Below are 21,936 nucleotides of genomic sequence, written 5' to 3'. Positions count from 1 at the left end.
TATACGATCAGCCATGCATATATGGTTCACTTGGTAGACTGCAAAAGTATAAGTACAAGAGACAGTTCTATCAGCCACAAAGCTATAATTCGTCTCAATCCACTTCAAGAATGGTCTTTCATCACATAATCAACTTGCTCATTTGTTAAAAGCAGCATGATTCTCTTCATTACTTGATTGTTTGAAATGTACATAGAATTAAGAGCCACAGATCACGATTTACGAGTCCAATACGACCTTATCTAGTGAACCCCTTTTCACAAAAATTGGAATAGTAACTCATTCCATACGTCGGGCACCCCCGGTAAACACCAGTGCGTGCAATCAGAATAGCTAGCAGGATTTGCCAATTTCTCAGGGCTAAATGACTCCCAGAACTTGCGGTAAATGGTGGGATGGCCGTCTTTTCTGTAATCAGAGAGCTGAGTGATGTTGAGAACAAAAACCTTGGACCCCAACCTACTCAACACTTTCTCCACCATCCGCATCGTGGGTAAGTCGGAAGCCGATCCCCAATATCTTTCATCATGTATAGGCTGCTTCTCATCATAACAATTGCCTTCACTTCCAGGCTCCCACTCCTCTTTCCTGCTCAGTCAATAATAATATCCATGAAAAGTAACTCCAAAGTTTCACTTAATTAAAAGAAAAGCAAAACAAAAAGAAAGAGATGAAGAGACTAATTATACGAATGGGAACAAGAAGGCGATTGATACTAAATTACTTAAAATTTTCCTTGAGAAAGAAAAGGAAGGAACAGCTTGACAGAAAATATAAGCTCGGTCGTGCAGTCAGCATATAATCCATGATTCACCCTAGTTCGGAGTTAAATTCAATCTCAGGCAAAAAAAATTGATATATCCACTAAGCCAACGTGGTCTGACGTCCACCTTTGTGAAAAGTCTAACAAAGCAGAAGAGAGTCTAGCTCAGAAACTTGGTTCCAAGAATTAAAAATTGAATTCAGCTCACGAACAACTCAATACTTGCATTCCGGAATCTCTCAATTATGAAACAGAAAGACAGGCGAACTTCCTAACCCCCAAGGAATTTCGCTTGAGAAAGCATTACATCAAGTCCAAATTCGTTCGGGCAAAGTTTACTTGAATTCAGAGAGGGCTTACAGTTGATGTGTAGGCGACATTGTAACAAAGAAAACTTTCTTCTTCAAGGGATCAACTTTAGAGGCTACCCAATCCGCCCAGGATTCCATGGCCAACTCCATACCACCCAGCCCACCAATTTCTTCACAAACACCGTTTTCTTCATCGCTCCATCTAAACATAATTATTAAGACACATGTGAGCTACAAGCATTTGCTTCAAGGCCAAGAAACCTTTTTGCATCTCCATTATAGAGATGCTAAGCTTCAGTAGTACAAGACATTCAGGATTATACTTACAACAGCTTAACTGGCCCTTGTCTCCACCATAAGAACGAATTAAAGACCAGTATATCGGCATGCTCCCATTGTGATGAATGCCTAAGAATTGAGTCCGGACGCAGTATTCTCTCACTCATTCGGTGATCAACCGCATCATCGGAGTTAGACTCAACGAGGAGAGGTGCCCATAGAAACTCCAGAGTGGCATTGTAATTCTACAGAGTCACGACCGCATAAAAAATGAGAACCATGTGATGAGTTTCAAACATCTGTTGCATTCTGAACTCTAGGCACTATTTAGGAGGTCTACACTTTGGTTATTTATGATTAACTAGCTTCACTAGATTATTTGCAGTAAGAGTTTTTGATCGTAGACATGCTCATTAAATTGTTAAACTTAGCTAACTTTAGCCATTAACATTACATAAAATTGGAATATACATAAAGCATTGGTGTTATTCTCCTCATAATAATACACACATGCAACTTACCTCTGCTCTAAAAATTGTAAGTTCGGAATTTGGTGTGATGGACTGCTTATCTGCTGGAATTGCAGACTGCAACAAACACAACATTGATATCCATTGCCCTCTGTTCAGTGAATCCCCTACAAACATTAATCTCTTCCCCCTCAATTTCTCCCACATTTCAATTGCGTTCCACCTACGCTTTCATTAACAAGAAATCATCAAAAAAGTTCATTTGAATGAATACCTAAGAAAATTATTCTTTATCCGAGTGCTTAACTAACAATTAATTTATATGGTATAATTCATATAACAGAGCTACCTCTTCATATTGCAGTTATGGGGTTGCCATCTCCAGAACTGATACTCTATATCAGGCCTCCCGTGCTTCTGGCAAGCCAACTGATCAGACATGTATGGACAACGAGACCCATTATACAATGGATATGACGTGTTATCAAAAACCCATTTTCCGGAGAATAAGTCACACCCTTCCACCGCCGAATCAGCCTGAAGATCGTCCGATCCCGGCCTGTGAAGAGCCGAAACAGCTCTCCTCCCACTATACCTCACCGTGGAACTGCATGTAGTAAATTTATCTATGCCGACTACAAAGCCAACCAAAAAAGAAGAAACACAAGTTAGAGACAGAAACCATATTAAACCCTTTCAATTTAACAATCCCAATTCTGTTTTACTCCCACAACAATGCAGAGGACAATAGAAAATCAAATTCAACATTCCAGCAAAAATAACAAGTAAAATTTACTGTATCCATCATTATTATGAGAACATGTAAGCAGTAAAGCCAAGATTTCAACGAAATTAAACTCAGAGATCCTCGTTTGCTTCGTCCCAAGAAGCGCAGAACAACAGCAATTCAAAAAAATCCAAAAGCCCACAAAAATGACTAGTAAAATTTGCAACAACCTTATTAATACAAACGTATATAGATTTTGAAGGCATTCAAAGTGAAGAGAAAGTAACCTGGAGGTTTCTTTGAAATTTGAAGGACCTGGGCCGGTCTAGAATTGTTCAATAAACCAGCTTGAACGGCAGATGGTCGCTGGTCACCGTTACTATCACGGGGAGGCTGGTCTTGGTGAATCCCTCGAATGTTAGACTCACTATAAAGGATTGAGAAAGCAATGAAAACAAAGAAGAGGAGAGCAATAAGGGGGAAATGTGTTTTTCTCTTTTGCCATCTCTGCATTGTATCTATGGATGTGTGAGGGAGAAGGGGAACTACTCGATTCTGCTACTCCAACAATTTCAAGAATTTGGTCAGCCGACAACGACCCTGTCGTCTAGGCTGTAGAAGAATACATGAGAAAGAAGTAGGATTTAGTAAGTTCATTATTATTATTATTATTATACTTGCAAGTAAACATATGAGCCTGCTTACTATGGATCAGGAATTTTTAATGATCATTATGCCTTCCCCTAATAAAGACATAGTCTGTCGCGCTTTCACTTAGACAAATGCTTTGAATGTAAAAAATAAATAGCTAACTAAAATATGTGGCAGACAAGAGAAGTCAAAAGGACTGTTGAAAATTGAAATTGAGATTCGAAATCAACGAATTTCAGCTCACATGAATGTCACAACGCACAGGGGCTTTTGCATATGCATACAGCTGCCCGCATGTTTGATGATGTAAGTCTTAAGATGGATTATGTAAATATATTTTGTTTACTAATAAATATTAGAAGGGATAAGTGTATTTATTTTGGGTACTTTAGGGAATGAATTGTATTCTAAAAGAAAATACAAATCACATTTCAAGTTGGATGAATTATGAACTAATTCTGGGAAAAAAAAGTATTAAGTATAATATTATTCTGTTATATATAATAGCATCAATAATCAATAGTTATCTACATTTGAGACCAAGAGAAATTATTTAAAAAATACCATGGATGCATTTTAGTAAAGAAGAATAAGGGCATTTAAGAGCAATAAAGGGGTCCAAGATTATAGTTCTCTATTAAGTATAATATTCTTCATGTGATACATTTGAGTGTAGAAGAATAAGGACATTTTTATATATCTACATAAGAATGTATACTAAATTAGTTACATGCAGATATTTGATAAACCAACAACAACAAAAATATGCTCTTTGCTAAAAAAATATTTTAGATTGTTATTTTGTTACTTAAGTTGCAAAGAATCAATTCTCTGATTGGACTAAAATGTTTTCCTGAATAAGAGTTGCAGGAGAGGGAAAAAGGAAAAGATGGGGAATTAAAATGAGGGATCGGGAGATGTTACAATTAAAGAATCTTTTTGATAAATTCAGGCAGGAACATGTGTACGTACTAGGCCATGCACTATAATTAAAGAATTTCTTGAAATTACAGGGAATTAAATAATTCTCTATATCAAGTATCTATATCAATCTAGCTGGATCAAGTAAGTTAGTTAAGTATACAAATCCAAGTTACTAAAAGGGAAACCACATACAATTCACTTGACTTTGGAGATGAAAAGATAAAGAGAAGGTCAATTTTTCCATTTCAACAACTTCTCGTGTACAGATGCAGAACTATTGAGGCCTAATCAAAGCAGGCTGCGGAAGCAGAAACAATCATATTCATATGCATATATAAAGGTATCAGGATCTCATAATATAGGCATAAAGGATCTGATTCCAAACATCAGGCACTCCTGGAAGACACCAATGCATACAATCCGCATATCTTTGGACGTTGTTTTTAACTTCCTCATTGGTTAGTGTACCCCAAAAGGTTCTAAAGATGGATGGATGGGCATCTTCCCTGTAACCCGACAGCTGCGTTATGTTGAGATATTCTACTTTCAACCCTCTTTCCTCCAGCTTCTCTATCGTTGATTCCACTATTTGCATCATGCTGCGGTTTGCAGCACTTGCCCAGTACCTGTCGTCCAAGATTGGCTCACTTTTGTTGTGGCAGCTGTCGTCCGTGCTCCATACTGTATTTCTATACATCATGATTCATGACCATGGATTAGTTAATTATTGTTGGAGCATGAAAAGTCGTATGTATGAATTGTAAATGATGGAACAAGAGACAGGTAAATTTCTTGTTTGTGAGCTTTCGAATGCCTATATCATGATATCATGAAATGAAACGCTGACCATCTCATGACTACGCATACCCTAAAGGATAAGGTGAGAGGCTCATGAAGAACAACTTGGTTTTGGTTCGATTGATGTGAATTTCCAGCCAATCTGACCAAGTGCTTAATGCAATTTCATACCGACGCAGCTTCATTTCGACTTTTTTGTATATTGCATCAGGGCTCTCAAATGATCCCCACCTGACCCATATAGATATATATCATCAACGTTATAACATATGTAGAGAAAGATGAACTGGTGTATAATATTGGTTTTTGATACTGTAATAATACTTACAAGATTGTCATCATCGGATCCATCCACCAAGTAAAGGAGTCAAACACCAGTACATCTGCATCAATCCAATGCCTGCCGTGGGTTTCTATTGACTTAATTCGAACAATACGAGGCCGCACGCGGTGGGTCACTGCGTCATCACAGTTCGATTCCACGAGCATTGGCGCCCAATAAAACCCGATTGTCGCATTATATTCCTTCATTCAGACAACAAAAATTGACTGTGCAATATATATGGAAACTGTTAATTTAATTGCCGGAACTCGTAGAAAAAAGTCTTACAGTGGAGTGAAAGGAGTACAAGTTGCCGGTCAATTTCACTGATTTCTTTGATGATGGAGGAAGATATGATTCAATCAGGCAAAGCATCGATCTCCATTGGTTTCTATTCAAGGAATCTCCCACGAACACAAGCTTTTTCCCCCTTATTTTCTCCAACAACGCCGTCCCATTAAACCTATTATTAGTCTACATGTTTAAATTAAACTTTCAAGAAAACCAGCAAAATGTTCTCACAAGAAATATATATATACATAACATAATTTGTCATTTTAGGAACCTGGGAAGGTCACAAAGATGAGGTTGCCATCTCCAGTTTTGGTACTTTAGGTCCTGTCTCCCAGATATCTCACAAGCAAAATCATACTCCATGAAAGAACATTGTCTCTCCTTGTAAAGAGGGTACGACACGTTGTCGTATACCCATCTGCCTGAAAACAAGTTGCATCCTGGAGCTGAATCATTCTTACTACTGTCTTCTTTGAGCAAGACTTGGTTTTCTAGCTGGACTGCGTCGTTCCCTTTGTTGCGTGTTAGATGAATAGCAACAGCGAGTAAGGCCAGGAGGACGAGACTTGCCAGGTGAGGGAACTTCACCATATTCTTCCATGTTTTAAGAGCCATTTTTCCTTCTTCTATTCTCCGTTTCATCAAAAGCAGCCATGAATTTATGCTTTGCACTTTTCTATATTTACTAAGAATTTGTACACAGGGTCGTTTATTCAATGTGTGTTCCAACTGAACTAATATTACTGTGTTTGATGAATTACGACACATGAAAACTAGGGGAAATTACATGAAATGTAGTGGCATAAATGGCGTGCATTAGGTATGTTATTGAATGTTTTGCCTTTAGTTTGACAATAATCTCACGTTGTTGATGAATTATTGCACAAGAACTTGATCAAAAAACGATAGGGAATTTGATGAATATTAAAAGACATATCATTGAGAATCAAAACGATTTTTATTACCTTTTAGTTGATAGAGTTTTCATTTTATCCTCGTTTGTTAGGATTCCTTAAGTACTATCCAACTTGAAAGTCAGGCCCAAGCTTATCCAACGTGATTTGTGTTAGTCGACTACGCCAGTATTCTTCGTTGCAATAGCGTTGGGTTCTTGTGCATTAAACGGGCCCATGGCCACTCCGTCCGTATTAATCAACTGGGCAGACACAGCCCATACCACACATAGCCCGCCAAACAAGGTTGGCCTAATCACACTTAGATGTGCAAGTTGATGGGCTGCCTCAAACTTAACCCAATATACATATATATGGTTCCCGAATTCGATTTGAATTATAATGTCTGTAAAGGTTACTGGGATCCACCACCTTTTCAGTAGTTTAAATTTAATATATACAGCCGGATCATCACTAGAAAATCCAAAACCTATTGGAATTAGGGATGATAATGGACAATTTGTGCATGGCTTCTCAATTAATATTGCAAGTAGTACAGACAATATGAAGGACTAAAATGAAAACAATACTGCAAATCACTGCACTTTATTCTAGTAACGGACTCCACTTGTTTTATTCTAGTGTATTAGCAAATAGGCAAAATACTCCCATTTCTGGATTGAGCTCCGTGGTGCTGAATTCCATTTTTGGCTATCGACAAGTCAATGTTACTGCCGATCTACTAGCTAAAAAAAATGCTGCATCTATTCCGCCGCCCAGTCACTGCTAAGCCTTCTGCCCCTTACCCCTAACCCGATTTCTATGTAAATTATATTAAAGTAGCTTAATAAACACCTTTCGGTCTGCAAATATAGATTTTGGGCCCTAACAACAATCTTTTCTCTTCTTCCAATGTACTTCAACACAATATTAAAATTTGTATGTTTCTTGATTAGTGTAGAAAGTAGTGACTAAAGTACTTGGATCTTAGCAGTTGCCCACGTGCACAATCAATTCAAATCCAACATCAAAGTTCCAAATCCAACAGCCGATGCGGGAATTTGCATCCTTCTGATGGCACAAGATCACGACGATCTATAAAATATTTTGATCTCCGTATGAGATCAAACATAATCTAATGACACTACAATTCAAAAATAATCTCCGACGGATTTTGTCTGAAAGTATAAAATACGACAAGTGTTCTAAAATCCAAACGAATACTTTCAGTCAAAAAATGTGAATAAAATTGAAGAACTAACTTAAGAAGATTCTAAGCTATAATCCCTTTCTTGTCATCTTTCACTGCAAAGTTTGTATTTTTATGTGGAGTTGATTATGTAAGAATAAAGGATGTAATTCCAGGTATCAGGGACTCCTGGAAGGCACCAATGTACACAATCAGAATAGCTCTTGGGGTCTGCTAATTGCTCTTGACTTGGAGGTTGGTGAAATTTCCTGTAGATAGAAGGATGAGCATCCTTTCTGTAATCAGACAAATTTGTTACGTTGAGATATTCAATTCTCAGCCCTCTTGTTTCCAGCTTCTGTATAGTTGATTTCACTATGCGCATCATGTCACGATCTGTTGCAATTCCCCAGTAACTCTCCTTCGTAATTGGCTCAGTTTCGTTGTAACAGTTCTGCGGCTCATCCCAACTTTCACCGCTGCAGTATTAGGAAATCAAGAATTGTTTCAACTAAAATGATACTAATGGCAGAGAGAAATAAAAAAGTGAATTGGAAAGGGATTTGATTAATTAATCATACTGATAGTGATAAGGTGAGATGCTCATGAAGAAGAGCTTAGTTTTGGTGCGGTTGATGTTGATTTCCAACCATTCTGCCCATGTGCTTAGAGCCATTTCATAAAGACGCAGCCTCATCTCTACTCTTTTGTAGATTGCATCAGGGCTGCCGAATGATCCCCATCTGATGCAACAAACGCATGATCACAATTACATATATATATATATATGTTATGTTTGAGGAAAAAGAGAGACATATATGAATAGTAGTAGTTACAAGACAGTCATGGTTGGCTCAAGCCACCACATGAAGGAATTGAAGATGAGAATATCTGCATCAGTCCAGTGCTTCGCGTGCTTTTCTATAGCCGTAATTCGAATTATACGGTCTTTCACATGATGTCTGTATGGATCATCAGAATTGGACTCCACCAGGAACGGAGACCAATAGAACCCGATTGTTGCGTTGTAATCCTTCATTAAGGAAACTCCAGTTCAAGTTTTCAACTATGCCAAGAAATAGGAAAAAAGCAACAAACTTGAAATATGAAAGAAACCCGGAAACGGAAAACAAGAAATTAAAATTGTCTTACAGTTGCCTGGAAGATGAACATATTGCCGTCTCGGTTCACCAGTTTAGGTGAGGATTGACGGATGGAAGACTCGATAAGGCAAAGCAGTGACGTCCATTGGTTCCTGTTCAAGGAATCCCCGACGAAAACAAGCTTCTTCCCCCTTATTTTCTCCAACAATGCTGTCCCATTAAACCTATTCACAAAATTCAGAAAATATCTGATTATTCAACTTGCAAAAACAATCAGAAAAATAATAAAACGTTTGTGGAGTCAGAGATTGAGGACCTTGGAAGATCACAATCATGAGGCTGCCATCTCCAGTTCTGATATTTGAAGTCCTTTCTCCCATACTTCTCACAAGCAAACTCATCCAGCATGAAAGAACAATTTGCCTCATTGTATAATGGATATGATGATGATGATGATGGGTTGTCATAAACCCACCTGCCTGAAAACAAGTTGCACCACCCAACCGAATCAGTCCCCGGAATTCCCTCTTCATTGTATAATCTGATTTCCTCTTCTTTTCTTGCGGTCTGCTGCGAGTCCCGGGCTTGTAGGATGCCCCCATTTTCGCTTGTTAGATAAAGCGCAGCAGAAACCAAAGCTATGAGAAAGAAACCAACAGCAGCGTAGTGGAAGTTGAATCCAATTTTCCATGTTCCAAGATTCATTTTGTCCGTGACTCAGTATCCTGACCTGCTCTGTATTTTCTGGAAGGCAGCTAAGGATTCGCGTACCAATGTACCCGAAATAAACAATTGAGGTTGCATAAAGAATAGGAATAATTACACCAGCTTCCCTTATTTTTACAAGAATATACAAAATTTCCCCATTTTATTATTAAAATTACATATACCTCCCACTTAGTTAACGGCAGTCAATAAAATTTAATGGAAACTATGAAATAGACTATTTCGCCCTCGCTTATAAATTTAAGAAGAAATCAACAAAAACTGAAAAAGTGAAAAGACGAAAATATTCTCTTAACACTTTTCTTTTCCTTTCTTCCTCTCCATCAGACATTACCCCATCCATTGCTGCTGCTATTCCCAAATTCTATCACCAGATTCTGCAGAATCGCTGCCCATTCGCCTGGGGGCAAGACGTTCGCGGGATCGGCGAATAATGGAGGTAGCTGGGGTTTGATTGAGAAAGATGGGTTTTTGGTAGGAAAAGCTGCTAGACGATTTCATTGTAGCGGTGTTGGTGGGTGATGACAGGCTTAATGTGGTGCGCGCTGAGGATAAGGGTACTTGGTGGCGCGCCAAAGTCGGAGGGTTGAAGAACAGCAGCGGCGCATGCGCGGGGGATGGGAATGGGGGAGAAAGGGCACAAAGAAGATGAAGATTTTTATTTTTTATTTTTTTGTTTCTTTTACAACTTTCCAGTAATTTTCTTGACAAGTTTGATATAATTAAAAACATTATTGTTTTTTTTAAAAAAAAAAGAGAGTTTTTTTGGTAAGATCTGAATTCATTTTAATTGTATTCTGTAAATATAATTTATTCAATTTTGTGATTAAAGTGACTAGACATATATTTGGATTATTGAAATTATTACAAACACATATATTTAAGGTTTTGAATCAGAAACAACCTTTTTAGTTATTTAAGTCCTACTCTAAGGGCAAAATAGGTAGATTATATGAATTTTTTGGTTGACTTCAATAGCACCCGTTAATTTGATTAAAGAAGTGGGAATTTGTAATGGATATAAAACCAGTTTTGTAGTAATGAGGAGAGATTTGTAAAATTATGGTAATAATAAGGGAGGATGGTGTGATTAACTCTAAAAAATATTATGAATTGTCCTAACTTCACATGGTTGGTAAATTATATCAAAGTCAAAATATTTGTTAAAAAATCAAAGCTACTCCTCTGCTTGTTGAAATATTAGCATCAACTACTTACTATAAAATCATGACAAAAACCAAAGTAGTAGTTGGAGCTTGCTCCATCATTAGCTTTATATTTTGTAATAATAAATAGAGAGCAGGTCAAGTCTAAAGTGTATCTCTTACAAGTCAAAACCCATGCTTATTTAAATTAGTTTGGTTAGCCAACTTCACAATTCATACATTCAGAAACAGGTGTGGATCATGGATTTATATATGAATTTAGACAAAGTTATTATGCTCTAATAATGGAACTAGTACTATGTTTAACATTTGAAGTTTTAGTACTGAAGATTGGATTTTAGTATGATGTCTTGGAATTTGCAACTCATTAGCAAAACTAATGAAATTGAACCATAAGTTGTAAATATATATAGATAAAACAAAAATCCTTACAACGCATACAGAAAACTGTTTTTCAAAACAAAAAACAAAAAAGTCAGGAGTTGATAATATAGGCATAGAGGATTTGATTCCAGACATCAGGTACTCCTGGAAGACACCAATGCAGACAGTCGGAATAGGACATGGGATGTTTCCTATTCTCTTCAGTTATAGGAGCATAAAACTTCCTGTAGATGGAGGGATGAGCATCTCTCCTCTGTTCAGACATTTGTGTTATCCGCAGATATTCCACTTTCACCCCTCTTCGCTCCAGCTTCTTTATTGTTGATTCTGCTATACTCATCTGGCTCTTGTTTGCAACACTCCAATACCCCTCCTGGAAAACTGGCTCACTTCTATTATAGCAGTGTCGTGAAGCGTCGCCTCTGCATCGTTCATCAATTCAATTCGTTGACATTATGATGAGATGAGGTAATCTTGATCAAACAAAATTGCACGATTAATTCATTCCATATGTATACCTGAAGATATAAGGTGAGACACTCATGAAAAACAACTTGGTTTTCGTTCGGTTTATGTTCATTTCCAGCCATTCCGACCAAGTGCTTAGTCCCATCTCATAGCGACGCATCTTCATCTCTACTGTTTTGTAGATTGCATCAGGGCTCCCAAATGATCCCCACCTGCTCATCATGCATACAGTTTAAATATCATATTCGTCCCTTGAGTCTCGAGAAATGATAAGGATGATTAGGCTTACTAATAAGCTGGAAGTTGCAGAAAACGACCCGAGTTTTAGTACTTACAATATTGTTAATTTAGTTTCCAACCACCAGACATAGGTGTCAAATACGAGAATATCAGCATCGTTCCAGTGCCGAGCATGCTTCTCAATGGCCTGAACTCTAACAACACGGCTTCCCACCACATGATGCCGTATGTCATCACAATTAGATTCGACCAGAAACGGTGACCAATAGAAGCCAATTGTGGTATTGTATTCCTTAACAAACAAAACACGTACAAGCTTAATTGTGGGGCAATATGTGTGTCCGAAATGCCCAACAACAACAACAAAAGCGAAACAGAGGAATGTCTTACACTGTCCTGAAAGAATAAAAAGTTGCCTGTTAGTGTCAATGACTTGTTTGTCGATGGAGGAAGAGATGATTCAATTAGGCAAAGCATTGAGATCCATTGGTTTCTATTCAGGGAATCTCCTACAAAGACAAGCTTTTTTCCCCTTATTTTCTCCAACAACGCTGTCCCATTAAACCTATTTCAGCAACAAACAGGCTCATAATTAGTTACTTTTCCTAAAGAAACACAACCTATTCTCACAATCATATGTATGATCGTTGTTGCCATTTCTTCGTGTAAATGTACGTGTAAAAGGTTAAGAATCTTAGGAACCTTGGAAGGTCACAGTTATGAGGTTGCCATCGCCAATGTTGATATTTTAAGTCCTTCCTCCCATATTTTTCACAAGCAAAACCATCCTCCATGAAAGAACATTCCCTCCCCTTGTAAAGAGGGTACGATATGTTGTCATAAACCCATCTGCCTGAAAAAAAATCGCAACCTGGACTAGAATCACTATGTGCTGTTTGTTCTTCTCCGACAGTCACCTGCTTTCTCACAACGTTCCAGTAATTGATGTCGTGAGTTAGATAAAGAACAGCAGCAAAGAAAGCTACGAGGAAAAGGGCTGTCAGGTGATAGAACTTGAGAAGAATTTCCCATGTTTTCAGAACCATTTTCTCATGATCCTCATTCAGGTTTCCTGGTGGATTGTTTCTTGAATTGCAATCATCAAGTCGAGCTTTTTGCTCATTTGATCGATGATTGGTTCTTTAAATATTTGATTTTATTCGATTTACGTCACATGGTTTTTGGATTATTGCATGAAAATGTGATGGGAGATTAGATTGAATTAGAATAAATGAATTTTACTACCTTCTTAAATTAACCAGGAGGTTTCTTACTGTAATAATCTTGAAAAGTTATTTTCTTTATTTCGCTTGTTATTAATTTTCTTCAAAAATAAAATACAGCCTGATTCTTCTACTTCAAGTAACTGAATATGAAATTAATTATTGAATTTAAATAGAATATATGCTCTTAATCATTGATCTTTTGTCAGCAAACAGAGATGTGGTTTACGAATTATTGAAGAAAAAAAATAGTACACGGGATTGAAAGGATCCCTGGAAGATTTAAATCTTCTCTTACCTTGGGAGAAACTTTTGTTGTTACTCTCTCTATTATTATACTTTGATTTACTTCCTTATTCTCTTCATATAGAGCCTGTCGTAGTTTAGTTTAATACTCAAGTAATTTTCATGAGGGGTGTTGTCCTACACTACACAACTCATCAGCGTACCCTGATTATATTTAATTTGCTGTATCAAGAAAGTACAATTAGACATTCGTAACGTGATTAGTTGAATGATCATTAATCAGATTTGAACTAAAGTTTCCTTGTAATACATTATATTTGCATGATTATAAAGAGAGGCTTTACCTTGGTAAAATCTTGTGAAAATGAAATCAGTTTGATGCATCATTACAAATGTAAGCATACAAGAGCTCGTTCCAGACATCAGGAACTCCGGGAAGACACCAATGTATGCAATCTGCATAGCTGAGGGGGTCAGAAATTTGTTGTTGAGTCAAAGGTTCCCATTGTTTTCTGTAAATGGAGGGATGGCCTTCTTTTCTGTAGTCTGAAAGTTGAGTTATGTTGATTATTTGCACGTTGAGTGCTCTCTTTTGAAGTTGGTCGATTGTGGCTTCAACTATTCGCATCATATTTGGATCCGTTCCTCTTCCCCTGTATCCCTCTTCCACTATCATTTTGGTTTCGTTGTAGCAGTTTCCTCCTATGGATTTTCCCCATTCTTCTGCCCTGAGAATGTTATAATTTATGGATAAAATGTCCAACTTATTACAATTTATGTAAAACAGAAAACAAGGGCAGATTTTTTTATGGCAAAGAGTAGTACCTCTCATGAGTGGGGGACATGCTCATGAAAAACAGTTGCGTCTTGCTGCGGTTGACATGGATTTCCAACCAGTCGGACCATGTCTTTAGAGCCATTTCGTAGCTACGAAGCATGTCTACTTTCTTGTATATTCCATCTGAACTATTGAATGAACCCCACCTAACAGTTAAAACCAATACCATAAGATAATAATGAAATGTCCCAAATTTTTAAACATGTAATAATGTCTGAGTGGAAATTTGTCTATGTGATGTGGATTGGGAATATGATTGAACCGTATACATACAGAACTTTCATTTGAGGCCTTCGCCACCATAGATAAGTATTGAAGACTAGAATATCAGCATCCGTCCAATGGCGGGCGTGCTTTTCTATAGCTTGAGCTCGCACTATGCGGTCTGGCAAGCGATGGCTCACCGGATCATCAGAATTGGACTCTACCAGCAACGGAGCCCAGTAAAACTCTATTCTTGCATTGTAGTCCTTCAAATTCACAATAATTAATGCACAACAATACGTACCATTAGAGGATCTAAATGGAAATGCAAACGACTTACTTTAGCCTTGAAGGTGATCAAGGCGCTGCCGTTGTTGTGCATGTGTTTGCGGCCTGGCGGGATAGCCTTGTCAAGCAGACACACCATAGATACCCATTGCCCTCTATTTAGAGAATCTCCAACAAACACTAGCCTTTTATTCCTCAATCTCTCTAATAATGCTGTGGCATTGAACCTTTATTAAGATAGAAAAACATTCCACCCGTGCTCAAAAAATCATGGACCATAACAAAAAATACACGCATGCTTCAGTTTTATATATGTATTTTTGAATATATCTGAATAATTGTATGGTTGGTTTTAAATAAAATTTAAAATTTTACGTAATTTTTCATATTTAATTTAGTCTAACATGACATTTTTTGACGTGCCAAGTCAAATAAGTTGATGTTAATTTCTAATAACAATTAATCTAGACAAGTAAGGGATGTATAGAAGACCTTGGGAGGTCACAGTGGTGAGGCTGCCACTTCCAATGCTGATAATCCAAGTCATTCCTTCCAAACTTGCCACAAGCCAATTGATCCGACATGAACGTGCACTCTTCCTCTTTGTACAAAGGGTAAGACTTGTTGTCAAAAACCCATTTCCCCGAGAACAAATCACATTTCTCCTCCGATGAGCTCTTACCGTTCATCCCAAGTTTCTGGTCATCTTCTTGAACTAAGTAGCCACACTCCGTCCTCAGATAAACTGCTCCGACCACCAAGGCCGCCACGATAAGCGCTATAAGGGATTGAAAACTGCACCTGATATCCATTGTTGTCCCGGAGAAATCCGGGGACAAAGTGGTTTTCTTGGCCATGAGAAATTGAGAATTATTACTCAGCTAGCTGTTGAGTAATTTGATTGGAGCATGCATGTTTTTCTGTGTCCTGCAGGGTTTATCTTTATTGTATATAGAAAAGCTGGATCCGTCCCAGCATTAGGTGAAAATGAGCTGTCGGGATTTGTTAGGATGAATCAGAATTCAGAGCAGGAAAAGTAAATATATTTGCGGGTCTGAGTGGAACTAATAGTCGTTCTAGGTTGTTGCTTCCTTGCTTGCTTTTCTTTCTTTCTAGACGAAACACAACTGCTTAATTAATTATGCTTTTTTTTCCCCCCTTAAAAAAAGGTGGTAATGATAAACGAAAAGACACAAAATATAGAGTAATAACAACTGGGATGTTGTGGTGGGATATTAGGTAGTGGCAGTTGAACTGTTCGGGTCAGCAGTTGACAACTTCAATCTTTTAAGTCAAGACACTTCTCATATTCCCACTTTACTAATCCCCCAAGACATAGGAGGAAGGGTTGAAGTTGAAGCACACAACACAGCTTTGTCCTAACATCAAACCTTTCCTTATCTTATTCCATGTGCCTGCAGCTGCAGTGATGATAAGAAGTGTGTATTCCTTTCTTACCAAGCATTATATTGGTTGGTTGCTTAAACTCATCATGCCACTGCGTGTACGTGATGCAATCATATTTTCAAGGGTTATTATAAGAAACTTAAGACGGGTCTTAGATGTTGCGTCCTTGAGATCAAAAGGAACTTTTTCATAGTGTTTAGAATAAGTTCAATATTGGGACTGGAGCTGAAACCTGTCAAAACAATGGAAAGGGAGTGTTAGACAAATAATGTATCTAAGCTAATTCCAGTGCAATTTCAAATTATTCGTGAAGTTGGTCAATTCAAGAGATGTAAGAGCAGAAAGCAGGTAGAGAAATGAGTTGAGTATGCAAGTATATTATATATATGCAGTGTGTGTCATGATGTGAAGGGGAATTATACAAGAATTAATAAGGTTGTTAGAAGTAACAAATTAAGTTGCACATGATGTCTCGTACTTCTACCACTATTGCCCCAAACCCAATATATACTTGGGCGGATGAGGATGATGATGGGACCTCAACATTGGGCTATGTTAGGATGGATTTAGATTCATGGGTTCAACCTAATTCAATTAATTTTGGATTGGTTATCAATTAAAATGAATTGATGTGTTTTAGTTTAATAAAATTATATTTTATATGTATTGGATATAAGTTGAAAATGAGTTTAACATGAGTTGTTAATGGATCTTTTATGAATTTTTAATGGATTTAATTCATAAAATAAAAATAAATAAATAACAAAAACCCACAACCCATTCTACTTTTATCACCCACTCTTCTCTTCAACGAGACACACACACATACACACACACAAAATCAGATGCATTGACCCCTCTCCGTGTCCACACACACGAGTGCACACAAACATGCAACTCTCAGTTTTCAATCAAAAGCTTATAATGTTATTCTTATTTGTTTTCAAATTATTTAGTAATTTATTTATAATTTTATTTAATTTTTTTTATTTCATATTACAGCTTATAATTTTGAAAATGATGAAAACGAAAATTGCCTCTCAATAAACATAGAGAATTTGGTTTGCCCGGCTTGGTATTCATTTAAGATGAATATTCAAATTTTCTGAATTATTTTGATAAAAATATAGTATTCTGTAGATACTTTAATGTGTATGGTCATTAGTGAGAAATAGCGTGTGATACAAGTAGTTATTATCTTTTTCAATAATTCAAATATTGTCCTTCTTTTTCCATTCTATTGTGTAAAATTTTAAAACCTTTAGATTCAAATCAATAAAATAATTTATACTAACTCGACCCAACCCATGTTAGACCTATTTATTTGAACCGATTTTTAACCCGACCCAATTGAACCCAACCCAAGCCCGACACAACTCGTCCATTTGCCACCCCTAAGCTATATATATATAAAGAAAAAGGTATTCCACACTCACAAACAGCGATCAATGATACAACTGCACCAATTTTTTGCGAAGTTAAACCGATAAAATAACTAACTTATTTAACTTTTCAAAATTTACATTAATTGACAAATTATTTTTTATTTTTTTATTTATAATATATTTTAAAATATGTAAAAAAATATAATCTTTTATATACAAACAAAAACGATGTGCCAGAACGACTAAAAATATTAGAAAATAGAAGCTGTCAAAGTGGTATACGGTGTGGTACTCGCCTCAAATTTATAACATTCGGTCCTATGAACAATAAATGTAGGACTTCCCATTATTACATATATGTGGCAAGTATTTTATCATATATAAAAATATATTACTAATAATAATTTGTTAAGATTATTTAAAAATTTAATTGTTTAAATTTATTTTATTTTTATTTTTTTCTCTTTTAAAACTTGAAGAAAAATAAGGGGAATTGGATAAAAACTTAAAAAAGATCACAAAATGGGAGGAAAATAATTATTTTTCCCCTTCAAACAAAAAATTCATGAATTCTAATGTAAGGATCAAAAAATGCCAAAAAACCAATATTTGAGGAGCAAAAGCGTAAATCAAATTATTTGAGGACTTAAAGTACATAAATAATTTTATTTAAGTACCAAAATTACAATTATGCCCGACTTTTAACTCCTCAGTTGTCATCATGTTCAGACACATTTACTCACTTTGATTAATTTTTACGAAATTTTAATGTGTTAAGTTGGGAAGTCCAAACTAGTGGATTTTAGTAAATAACTGAATTATTTGGAAATGAAACACTTGCTGAACCAGGGCCGCCCAACTCAACACATGAAGCTTTCTTCTATTTTATCTTTTCAAGATGCTGAAATATTGTTTTGGGGATTAAATACATTTTGCACTGAGAATTTGTGTACATTTTGTGTTTATGTTTTTAGGGAATGTTTACTTCACATGATTAAGTCTAATACTGATATAGGTCGTGCAAAATCTAGATTGCGTCGCTGAACCTGGTTTCGAGGTCGGGTGGCTAGATCCTTCCTTCGAGCTTCCTGTTAGTAAATCCTGATAACAGAGCAAACGTAAGATTAGTTGGGTAGCCCCCAGAAGGCCCTCTGATGCCTAAATTAGAATTGTAAGGTCGAAAATAGTAAAATGAGATCGAATGAGATCAAGAAAGGCGGTAAAAGCAATAAATGTGTCCCCTTCAAATATTCATAAATACAGATATATATAGTAGTACGATACCGCATAGGCTTTCGACACGTGTCACCATCCAAAAGTGGCCACGCCATCAGATCTGACGGTTGCCCAAGAGGGTTGATTGATGCACCCGAGCCAGGCAGCCCGACCCGAATTCACACTCGCGGATCCTGTCATTATGAGTAAAAATCATTAAAAAATAGGGGTATTTTGGTAATTTAATAATTTCCCTCATCAAATACTATAAATATTAGATCTAATCATTCGTTTACTTGCGTACAGGCTGGCCAGATGACAATTAGGTCGGCCCATGGACAATGAATGGGGTGGATAAGACTGAAAAGGTCTATATTGACCTTGATTAATAAAAAATCATGTCCATTTTATCCCTTTTGCTTTATATTACTGCAAAATTGTCACAATGCATTAAATTTGCACACTCTTTATACTGTTTGTCTTGGCTAAAACATTTCGGCCCACAACAATGGGGAAATGAAGATGTAAGATTTGAGTAATGATGTTTTGTGTCTTTATTTTGTGTTGAGCATAGAATCATGGGAGAGAAGTTTTGATTGTGGGGATAAATTTGTTTGAAAGGAGAGCAATTTTGAAGATTGCTAAATTATGACTTATTTTATCCCAAATATATAAAATAAGTAAACACAAAATTAAATTTATCCAAAATTTACCAATACAAATAAAGTATATAATATGATAATTTAATTTCATCCGATCAAATTAAATGAGGCCTTAGAGTAGAAAAAGTAACAAAAATCCACTCGATAAAATAATTTGACATTAATCAGTCAAATATGCCCTTGTAACTTGTTCTATACTTTTTATCTCACTCCCTAAAGTATGTTGTATTAGAAACTCCAGAATTATTTTCAATAATTTTAAAATTTTTATTTAAATAATAACATTTTAGAGTTTATAACTTTTTATAAATTATATAATATAAAATTGCAAATACAATTAATAAAATAGATTACTCGTATTAAAAATACACGTAAATATGTGTAAAACGTGTTGTAACTATATACATTATGCATATAATTTTATTAAAAATATGTTATATAAAGTAGTTTTTCTTTGTGTTAAAAAAAATACAAATTTAAAATGTCATATAGATCATATATATGTATGGTAAAATATGCAAATCTATGCATATAACAATCAGTAATATTCTTTAATTTTGTGAGTAATGATATAAAATGTTTTAAATATTTATACTTATCATTGAATATAATAATAGTTGTATTAAAAAAATATTAAGATTGTAAATTTATAAAGTTTATACAAATTTCTCGAATATTTATAAAAATCATAAATATATGGTAATATTTATTTAAATAAAATGTTTTATAATAACTCAAATTATATATATATATATATATATATTACTTTTTATAGTTTAAAAGGTTAATGCAACTATATGCATATTTTAGAGGCCAGAAAATATATTTAACCTGATGAGGTTTTAACAGTGAATAGTAATACAGGATGCACTTGAAATCCCAAACCACTCTAGGGATTCACCATCTTTCTAGCCAACCCACCAATAGTCAGCCATTGATTTCCTACCTATCCAACGATTGATATGTGGTCCATATGAATTTAGACACACGAGCCTCTATAAATACTATGTTGGAAGCTCATATCACATGTAGATATTAATTACATTTGTGTATGTACTAATAGATATTGTAGGATGCTGTTGTCCTTTTCACATCTATATATCATAAATTACTAATACCCCTGATATTTCCTTTCGTCTAACAAATAAGTTCATCCGCTTAGTCAAAATTCACCGAAGTTGTTGATATTAACAAAAATATCAAAAAAAAATCTACATCTATCCTTAATTGACTTCTTACTGATTTATTGCAGATAAGATAATTTTCTTTATGATCAATTTATCCTCATATGCCTTCACGTGTCAATTTATATGGGACTTATATCTTCACCGCTATAAGGGCAGTGCAGTCGAAAAAAATTGTTTGACTTGCAATAAGTCAATCATGAGTAAATATCAATTTTTTTTTAATATCAGCAAATTCAGTGAATTTTGACTAACAGATGAACTTATTTATTAGATGAAAGTAAATTTTCGAGGTGTTAGGTGTAATTTCTTAAACCACAAAAAATTTAATTGTAATTATATTAAATCTCAAGAAAAGGAAGTGTAATTATTCCTATACATATACATTGATCGTTCATTCAAACGGTTGATGTGATACGTTAATAAATACGAAATACAACACAAAAATGAGTAGAAAAAGAAAAGAATAACCAAATGTAATTATCATGTTTTTGTTATATCTAAATAAAAGGAAAAAAGAAGATTCATACGTATCCAAAACCAGAACAATTCCAGAAAAGAAGGAAAGATGGGGTCGGTTTCATCAGCCAACTTATTTGGCGGTGCATACGGTTGAATGCCCCCCCCCCCCACCCGCCACAACACCCAAAAACCATAATTAATTTTCTGAGTTTCATTACAAAAAACTGTCAGATAGAAATATATAAACAACCGTCCAAACTGTTAAAATTTTAAGTTTTGTTTCGATTTGGTCTTAAACTGCACCACCACAAAAAGGAAATCAAATTTTCACAATTTTCTTACTCAAATTAAATTTAATTTGAGTAAGTATGATACTTTTGTTATGTGATTGATTACTTTTTTTGCTACAAACGTATTGTACTTGTCATATAATTAATTCATTAATCAACCAACTCAATTTAAAATAAAATTTATGGTCTCTATATATGTGTGCATCTAATGATTTAGTCAGATAATCCAAAACCAACTTCACAAACATTAATTTAATTGGGAAAATGAATGGTTAATTCTCCAAATAAAAAAAAAAGGCAAAGCAGCCCTTTATCATGGACAAGAGGCAAGAGGCAAGAGGCAAGAGGCAATTAAAATGAGTCGGGTGTAGGGGTGGGGGTGGGGTGTTATCTGTTGAGGATTGGATTTTAAAATGCTGTAGTTGCAGAAAGAAAAAGGAGGAAAAATGGGAGTGGGATAACGTGAAGGCATTGAAGATGAGTAGACAACAAGGAAAAATGGGACGGGGGACGACCCGGGTATCTATTATAATATACAGGGATAAACTATATATTTTTTTTAAAATTTAATGTAATTATATATAAATTTTTTATGATTTGAGAAATTATATTTAATATTTTTGAACTTTGATTCTGTCTAACAAATAAGTCCCTTCATTAATTAAAATTCATCAAATTTGCTGATATTAATAAATAAAAAATAAAAAAAAATCTATATTAACTCTTGATTGACTTATTATTGATTTATTACAGGTCAAATAATTTTTATTATAATCAAATAAGTCTTTTTTGTTAGATAGAAACAAACATTAAGGGTACTAAAT

General features: G+C 35.4%; 5 protein-coding genes across 5 annotated transcripts; all 5 read right to left on the bottom strand.

Annotated features, from left to right (window-relative positions):
- Positions 48–3,191, bottom strand: LOC105174611 (protein trichome birefringence-like 35). Its single transcript, XM_011096768.2, has 6 exons — positions 2,838–3,191; positions 2,173–2,458; positions 1,875–2,046; positions 1,402–1,598; positions 1,124–1,276; positions 48–588 (listed from the first exon to the last, which is right to left on the bottom strand). The coding sequence occupies exons 1-6, from the start codon at positions 3,061–3,063 to the stop codon at positions 258–260; spliced, it is 1,365 nt and encodes a 454-aa protein (XP_011095070.1). The 5' UTR covers positions 3,064–3,191; the 3' UTR covers positions 48–257.
- LOC105174735 (protein trichome birefringence-like 34) lies at positions 4,346–6,182 on the bottom strand. Its single transcript, XM_011096922.2, has 5 exons — positions 5,811–6,182; positions 5,534–5,708; positions 5,252–5,448; positions 4,993–5,154; positions 4,346–4,814 (listed from the first exon to the last, which is right to left on the bottom strand). The coding sequence occupies exons 1-5, from the start codon at positions 6,179–6,181 to the stop codon at positions 4,469–4,471; spliced, it is 1,251 nt and encodes a 416-aa protein (XP_011095224.2). The 5' UTR covers position 6,182; the 3' UTR covers positions 4,346–4,468.
- Positions 7,502–10,254, bottom strand: LOC105174610 (protein trichome birefringence-like 34). Its single transcript, XM_011096766.2, has 5 exons — positions 9,041–10,254; positions 8,774–8,948; positions 8,458–8,654; positions 8,203–8,364; positions 7,502–8,100 (listed from the first exon to the last, which is right to left on the bottom strand). Exons 1-5 carry the CDS (start codon positions 9,427–9,429, stop codon positions 7,755–7,757), a joined length of 1,269 nt encoding a protein of 422 aa, XP_011095068.1. The 5' UTR covers positions 9,430–10,254; the 3' UTR covers positions 7,502–7,754.
- On the bottom strand, positions 11,092–12,143 carry LOC105174734 (protein trichome birefringence-like 34). The gene is made up of 3 exons (XM_020698070.1): positions 11,804–12,143; positions 11,519–11,680; positions 11,092–11,422 (listed from the first exon to the last, which is right to left on the bottom strand). The coding sequence occupies exons 2-3, from the start codon at positions 11,632–11,634 to the stop codon at positions 11,092–11,094; spliced, it is 447 nt and encodes a 148-aa protein (XP_020553729.1). The 5' UTR covers positions 11,635–11,680; positions 11,804–12,143.
- Positions 13,502–15,528, bottom strand: LOC105174609 (protein trichome birefringence-like 34). Its single transcript, XM_011096765.2, has 5 exons — positions 15,000–15,528; positions 14,560–14,734; positions 14,289–14,485; positions 14,003–14,161; positions 13,502–13,905 (listed from the first exon to the last, which is right to left on the bottom strand). The coding sequence occupies exons 1-5, from the start codon at positions 15,362–15,364 to the stop codon at positions 13,548–13,550; spliced, it is 1,254 nt and encodes a 417-aa protein (XP_011095067.1). The 5' UTR covers positions 15,365–15,528; the 3' UTR covers positions 13,502–13,547.

The sequence above is a fragment of the Sesamum indicum genome, linkage group LG11, assembly GCF_000512975.1.
Source record: "Sesamum indicum cultivar Zhongzhi No. 13 linkage group LG11, S_indicum_v1.0, whole genome shotgun sequence".
Taxonomy (NCBI): Eukaryota; Viridiplantae; Streptophyta; class Magnoliopsida; order Lamiales; family Pedaliaceae; genus Sesamum; species Sesamum indicum.
Note: the sequence above shows the minus strand (reverse complement) of the source record. Positions and strands in the feature narration are given on the sequence as shown.